Below are 7,936 nucleotides of genomic sequence, written 5' to 3'. Positions count from 1 at the left end.
CAGGGGCTTGGGTGGAGAGCAAATATTTTGAGAATGATGAGGGCAATGAATGTAGAAATGTGCTTTACACAATTGATGTATGTATGGATTGTGATAAGCGTTGTATGAGCCCCTAATAAAATGATTAAAAATTAACTAATTAAAAAAAGACGGCTCTTTCTATAAAAGACAAATATTATTCTGAGAGATTTTATGGAACAGATAAGTTAAATCCTTGTGTGGATGACAGGCCCTGACTTGCGGGCAAACAAGTCTTGCATCTGCTTCTTCCTTGCATCTGCCTCATGCTCTGTTTTCCTGGCTCCTGGCCCTTTCTCTCTGCAGGAACTGGGGGGCGACACCTGGGACTACTCCTCCTTCGTGATCTGCTTCGTGAAGGACCAGTTCCTGGGCGGTGCCCTGGAGCTGCAGAGGTGGGCACACAAGGTGTGGAACGTCCTTGACGTGAAGCCCCCTGCCCTTTACGAGGCGCTGACTCTGGATTACTCCACGAAATTCCTGAAAGATACCAAGGCAAGTGAACATGGAGTTTTAGAAATTTGAATGACACCATTGGCTCCTTGATCCTTTGTGGTGATTAAGCACTCATTATTGATATTCCTGGTGTGCTGTCACTCTGGGTCAGCATCGACTTGATGGCAGTGAGTTTGGTTTTTAGGCTTAATGATAATCTAACACAATGGTTCCAAATGGCCGGGAGACTTGGGTTCCAGCCCTCAATGACCTTGTGATCTAGTTCCAAAGACTTGCAGTGTGGCAAGGTTTGGCCTGGCGGTGTGTAAAGCCAACTGTATTTTGCAGGAGAATATCCCCACCTCCATTGACGATTGCACACACTATCATTCATCTTAAAATATAAAGATTCTCCTGGAGAAGATTAAGTTTAGCATGCATTCCCCTTTAATATGAAATAGCTTTACCTATTCCATCCCATCACTTAGGTGAGAGCTTTTGCCCTAAGAGAATGCACTCCCCCACCCCGTTTTTCTTGTGATGTAGGTGAAGGTTTACCAAGATCATCCGTTTCACATTCAATTGATGCACATTTTTATTTCAACTCATCCATTGCAATCCCTGCGATCTACCAACATGGACCCCACTTCCTCCCGGGGTTTCCTGCTTCCATTCCTAACCCTCTGTCCTGGGCTCCGTGTTGCCCTTTTGATCTTAACCAGTCGATCAGAGACTGGACTTTGTGACTGAGAAGAGTGGCACCGCTGGTGAGAGCCAGCCTAGACACGCTGGGGCAGTGAGGAGGTTTCCACTCATGATGCACGAGGCCCCAGGGATCAAGAGGCAGACATCGGATGGGATGGGCGCAGAGGTCAAAGTCGTCGGGTATTTTGCTCAGGAACCTCACTGTTGAACAACTACCCTTGGCTCAAAACGGTGGCCTGTGCCCATAGGGTGACCCCTTACAAGAACCCGAGCTGTGCAAAGACACAGGCCTTGTCTCTTCATCCCAGGTTCACCACGGCCTCAAACCGAGAACCTGAAGCACAAGAGGTGCTCAGTGAATGTTTGCTTGTAGAGCAACGCATGTTGGAAGTACTAGAAACTGCGGGTAGGGGCTGGAATTCATGTGCCGTCGCAGTTCATTCCAAAGGAGCAGTGGTCTGGGAGTATGGCAAGGGACGACAGAGAGGCCAACAGTAGTGGGAAATGAGGCTGGCACAATGAGGGTATTGGTTAAGAGTCTTGGTGCCAACAATACCAAATTGGTCAGGTTCATGTAGGGCAAAAAGGCACATTAAAAGGATATTGGTTGGGGAGCAGGGAGAGAGGGGGGAAAATGAGGAGCTGATACCAAGGGCTCAAGCAGAAAGCAAATGTTTTGAGAATGATGATGGCAACAAATGTACAAATGTGCTTGACACAATGGATGGATGTATGGATTGTGATGAGTTGTACAAGTCCCCAATAAAAAGATTTTTTTTTTAAAAAGGGATATTGGTTATGTAAAAATTCCCAGGAAAGTTGGAGTGCCTGCTTTGGGAAACAGGCGAGAGCCAAGGGAAGCTTAAAATTAGGAGAACATGTCCTATCACACCCTAGGCATGTGCAGCTGGAATGCTGGCAGGAGCGCTGCAGGCCCTGGGTTTGCGTTGCTACTTTCATTGTGAATCACCCCTCAGCTCTCTGTGGGCCTTTGCCCTGCTCCTTCTAGATCATGCATCCCAGGCAGGAGCACCTGGTCAACCCAACCAGGTCATCTGTCATAGCAGGAGTCTGGCCCCCTTGGATTCTGGAGAAGTTGGTGTGGGAAGTTCCCCACATGAGAAGGGTGCCCAGTCTCAAGACTCACCCACAAACTTAACTGCCATCAATCCCCTTCTGATTCATCATGACCCTTTAGGGTGGCATAGTACTGGCCTTTCGGATTTCTAAGACTTTCAAACTTTAAAGAAGAAGACAGTTTCACCTTTCTCCAGGAGCAGCTGGTGGGTTCAAACCACCCACCTGTGGCTAATAGCTCTATGAATGCCTAGCCCACCACACCACTAACCCCCTGTAGAGTTCCGCTACAGAAAGGTCGAGGCGGCCAGGTGGTGCCTTACTGCTCATTGGAACCACGGAGTTAGATTGTATCCAAGAGGAAGCCTACAGGACTTTTTAAAAAGAGTCTGACATAATCCTTCTACATTTTTTGGGAAGGAATTTTTAGGACTATGCAGAAGCAGGCTGGAGTAGGGAGAGGCTGTTGGCCCAGCCGCCATTTGTAAGGCTGCTATAAGCAGCGCAGGCCAGAGAAAAATGGAAGCCTGCCTTGATTACTGGCTGTGAGGATAGAGGCTCAGGAGTCCAGAAGACATTCTGAGCTTTACACACAAAGAGTAGAGTTCTCTTGCTGGGTCAAACGTAGAGCAGGGGCAGGGACTTATGATAGGATTCGCCTGTGAGTAATTGCTCATAGGCTACGGTGAGTGCGCCATCCCACTGCTTGTAGGATGAGCCCTCGGAGAAGCAGACGCAGAAGGGAGCAGCTCACTGCCAGCAAGAGCCCAGCCTTCAGGTCGGTGGCTGGTTCTCGGCTCTGATTTTACTCGCCTCCATGGCCCTGGGCCTGCGGAGGATCCTCCTGACAATGGTCTGAACTTCGATTGGGATTTACCAGCACCCACAAGACCTGGGCCATTGTCCTTTACGCTGTGCGTTCTGCGTGGCCCTGCTAGTGCACTGAAAGCCAGACGTGGTAGAGTGGCAGAGCAGAGTGGAAAGGTGGGGCATTTGGGCCCAGTGTTGTTACTTTTCATAAAGGAAATTACTAGTTCCATTGGTGTCAGAAGCGGGGAGCTCACAGCAATGACCCTGACTCACTGAGAAATGTGGTTTGGGAAAGAGAGAACTGACTAGGAGAATGAGCAACCTTTGGTTTCTGGACGGGACAAAAACCCACCCCCGGGTGAGGAGCGGCTGTGGTGCTGCTTTTACCCAAGGTGAAAGCTATTCATGAGCTACGGCATTGGTATCCCATTTCCACGCAGTACCGATTTCCGTCGGGAAAATTTAACAGGCTGGCCCCAAGAAGGTGGAGGTTGAATATGTACTAAGGGTCCTATCTCTCCACACTGCTGTCCTGAAGCTGGGGAAATCAGAGCCAAGAGCCAGATGTGGGGACTACAGGATGTGTTCCCCCTCCTGCGTCTCGGAGGGCACTCATAACATCCTGCTTGGATTCACCTGTGAGTGTTTGCCATTGGCGCCTTGCCCACCTTCTGAGCCTGGCCCGTGCAAGAGAAAATCGTTTGGTGGTAGCCAGAGATTTTGACTAGAAACCGCATTAAATAATTCAGTGCCCCAACACTTATGGACTTAGTTACTCGGAGGCTGCCTCGTTTACTTACTGGGCGATAGCAGTAGATGCTGGGCAATTGTGCTTGCAGAGTGCCTAGGCCCAGTGTGAAACCACAAGCTACTCCCCAGGAGAAAGATGAGGCTTTCTACTCCGTTGAGAGTCTCGGAAACCCACAGGGGCGAGTTCTACCCTGTCGTACAGGGTCACCATGAGTCAGAATTGAATCCATAGCAGTGTGTTGTTTGTTGTTGTTTCATGACGAGGCCATAACCTTGTTTTGTGTTCTTTTGCTCTTCCTCAGAACTGCCTATTTTTTAATGATCCATGAAGATAAGGTGTTGATCAACAGGGAAGTTTAATGATGCTTAAATGGCCTTACATGCTCAATAAATCATCCAACATTTCCTGTTTTTTTCCTCCTCAACCCTATGACGTTTCCTATATTATGCTTCCTATTCCCTAGTTGTAATCCTTTTAGAATCGAGAACCTGTACTACGGAAGTAGAGATATGGCAACAAAGTAATTATAATGAATACGGATGTAGTAGTTCATTCCTGGATGCTGGGTAGCACAATATTGTAGTCTTTTATGGAGGGGGAAAAAAGTGCCATATAATGTAAGGATACATTTAATAAGGATTTGTTTCCTTGAGAAGAGTCCTGGTGTAGTGGTTACACATTGGGCTGCTAATTGCAAGGTCAACAGTTCAAAACCACCAGCTGCTCTGCAGGAGAAAGGTGGGGCTTTCTACTCCCGTAGAGAGATAGTCTTGGAAACTCACGTTCTACCCTGCCCTGTAGGCTCACCATGCGTCAACTCAATGACAGTGAGGGTTTTGTTGGTTTTGTTTTTCTTTAAACAAACTTGAAATGTGAGCTGTCTCTACCAGAGTGGATAGCAGTTGAAAGTAAGAGCCAGGGGCATGCGTGGATAGGAGGACAGGATGGAGTATAACTTCCCGCCCCTGGTCTCACAGCTTCCATGGAAGTTGTGGCCTTATTTCCCGACTGAGGAAGGCTATCGCCTGGCTCTGGTGAGCTCATTTAGTGCTGTCTCTGGAAATCCCGGACACAGTAACCAATTCCATTGTGCTCACTGTGGATCTCTGCCCCCAAACCAAGGTGCAAGAAAAGAGAGGTCCCACCAGTCCTTTCCCCACGGGACCGACTAGTGTTCTTTCCACTCAGTCAGCCAAGTTGGGGATATGGGGCCACGTGTTCTGTCTTGTTGGATAAGTCAGCGTTATCCAAAGTTGCACCGCAGAAGAGTTTAAAAGTATACTATTTAGGTTGTAAAGACTTGATATAAAATGAAATGTCTTTAAGCCATCCATTTTAGTATTGCTGTTGGAGTCTTATTGCTGAAAAAAAAACCATATATATAAATGGTTTTATTGATATAAAATTCACATATCATAACACGTCCACAGTTGTCATTTTTAAGTTATATACACACTGAAAACGTATCTTTATATTTTTAATTGTTTCAAAAACTTTGTTGAGATTTTGACCTGTGCTTTTTTTGTTTTGTTTTGCTCCCAAACTCTTAATAGCATAACTTTGTGTTCTTTGACATTGGTCTTGATTATTATCCAATTGGAAGATTGATTTTTGAGGTAAGTGGGTTTTGTGACTGCTTAATAAGTTGGAAAAATTCCTGTCAAAGTGTTAAATACTTCATTGCTGACACCTCCTATCTTTACTTTGTAGTTGTACTGTGATATGTGTCCCAAAACGTGTAAGAATTTTCAGGTCCTGTGCACTGGAACAGCTGGAATATCGGAAAGCGGCTTAAGACTTCATTATAAAGGTTCCATTTTCCATCGATTAGTGCAGAACGCTTGGATACAAGGAGGAGGTGAGCTTAAAATCTTCAGCCTAATTTCTGCATCAAAGGAGAAGGTGAAAAAACTTACTGCATTGGTTCTCAACCTTTCTCCTGCCGCGACCCTTTAATACAGTTCTCATGTGGTGGTGACCCCCCAGCCATAAAACTATTTTTGTTGTTACTTCATAACTGTAATTTTGCTACTGTTATGAATCAGGCGACCTCTATGAAAGGGTGGTTCAACCCCCAAAAGGGTCACAACCCGTAAACTGAGAGCCATTGGCTTATTTGTTGATCTTTGTGAAAGTCATACGCAACTACAGGTAATGTTAAAAAGATATAGCCAGATGTACATATGTAAATATATTTGTATATGAGGATGTGGAAATAGATCTATGTGCATATATGTATAGGTTTAGTATTAAGGTAGCAGATGGACATTGGGCCTCCACTCAAGTACTCCTTCAACGCAAGAACACTTTGTTCTATTAAACTGGCATTTCATGATGCTCACCTTCCCCACACAATCGCTGAAGACAAAGCAGTGCATAAGCAAATGTGGTGAAGAAAGCTGATGTAGCATGGCTATCAAAAGATATAGCATCTAGGCCAGGGTCTTAAAGACTTTAAGGTAAATGAGTGGCCATCTTGCTCAGAAACAACAAAGCCCTCATGGAAGAAGCACACCAGCCTGTGTGATCACAAGGTGATGAAGGGATCAGGTATCAGGCATCATCAGAACAAAAAAATCATTGTGAATGAGGGGGAGTGCAGAGTGGAGACCCAAAGCCCATCTGTAGGCAATTGGACATCCCCTTATGAAGGATCACTGGGAGGAGACAAGCCAGTTGGTGCAGTATAGCACCGATAAAACATACAACTTTCCTGTAGTTCTTTAATGCTTCCCTCCCCACCGCTACCTCACTATCATGATCCCAATTCTACCTTACAAATCTGGCTAGACCAGAGGATGTACACTGGTACAGATAGGAACTGGAAACACAGGGAATCCATGGCGGATGATCCCTTCAAGGACCAGTGGTGAGAGTGGTGATACTGTGAGGGTGGGGAGGAAAGGGAGGAACTGATTACAAGGATCTACATATAACCTCCTCCCTGGAGGATGGACAACAGAAAAGTGGGTGAAGGGAGATGTTGGACAGTGTAAGATATGACAAAACAATTTATAAATTATTCATGAGGGAGGTGGGAGCAGCGAGGGAGGAGGAAGAAAGGAGCTGACGCCAGCGGCTTAAGTGCAGAGGAAATGTTTTGAGAATGATGAGGGCAATGAATGTACAAATGTGCTTTACACGATTGATGTATGTATGGATTGTGATAAGAGCTGTAAGAGCCCCTAATAAAATCTTTAAATAAAAAAAATTTTTTTTAAATGGCCAGATGGTAAATGAAGGTATTTTTACTTTAAAAAAATAAGCCCTGATATGAAATTAAATTTAAAATATGCTAGGAAGATTCTGAAAGAAAAAGTAACATAGAAAGGTGGAATACTATTTCTAAAATTTAAAATATAATTTGAAATGCTTTGTTTAAATATATAATACATTTCTCACCCAACTAATTGAAGGCTAGATGCATTGTTATAGAAGTAAGACCCAACATATCTTGGTTTTCATTTTTGCTTGCTTTGTGGGCCATTTCTTCATTTCTTTTGGTGTCAACTGAATGGTGCAAAACTCAATTTGGTGGCCTTGGGGAGATGTTCCATCGGGAGCAACCGGACAGTAATTGAAAGATGGTTGAGGGCGGGAGATTTGCTTGAACTTGATGACGTAAGGCTTAGATTGGTGAGGTTGATTTTTTTTTCTGTGATGTGAAACATTCTGAGGTCACTGAGAAAACCCATGTAAGTTTACCCCAAGCATCTTACACTTAAAGCTACTCTCTCCCCACTTGCCTGCCCCCAAAGGAGTCAGCACAACAGGTACTATCCAACTTCAGTGTCTCCATGCAGTCCTTGGCAGCCCTCTCAGCCTTCAGAAAGCCCGCGTTTCCATCCTGTTATCTATGCCCGGGTAACTAATTCCCCGTCGGCGAGTGTTTAGACTGTTCAGCATTTGGGTACTGTAAGTTTTCTGCTGGTTTGTACGAGAGCAGTTCTTAGGGGACCGGTATGGGGGTCATGTGCTAGGGTTGTTTTTTGCTGGACTTCCCAGGAGCAGGTTGAGAGACGTAGGGCAGTTTTGTCGATTTGCTTGCTTATTTATGGTAATAGTCCCAAATAGTAAAATGGAGAGTTGTTAGGTCATGTTTTCTAGCAGTGAGGCAATCATATTGAGAATAGTTTACAG

General features: G+C 45.2%; 1 protein-coding gene across 4 annotated transcripts in view; it reads left to right on the top strand.

Annotated features, from left to right (window-relative positions):
• Window positions 1-7,936, top strand: part of PPIL6 (peptidylprolyl isomerase like 6) — a 40,629-nt gene that overhangs the window by 12,994 nt on the left and 19,699 nt on the right. For 3 of the 4 annotated variants that reach the window (XM_013004469.2, XM_045294455.1, XM_045294454.1), the window contains exons 2-4: window positions 325-513; window positions 5,350-5,412; window positions 5,507-5,654. In XM_013004469.2, the coding sequence (XP_012859923.2) occupies window positions 325-513; window positions 5,350-5,412; window positions 5,507-5,654 (400 nt within the window). The remainder of the gene's footprint in view (window positions 1-324; window positions 514-5,349; window positions 5,413-5,506; window positions 5,655-7,936) is intronic. The other variant, XM_045294453.1, reaches the window with a different exon arrangement.

Source organism: Echinops telfairi, unplaced genomic scaffold (assembly GCF_000313985.2).
Source record: "Echinops telfairi isolate 266 unplaced genomic scaffold, ASM31398v2 ScPeMD7_3533;HRSCAF=4204_0, whole genome shotgun sequence".
Taxonomy (NCBI): Eukaryota; Metazoa; Chordata; class Mammalia; order Afrosoricida; family Tenrecidae; genus Echinops; species Echinops telfairi.
Note: the sequence above shows the minus strand (reverse complement) of the source record. Positions and strands in the feature narration are given on the sequence as shown.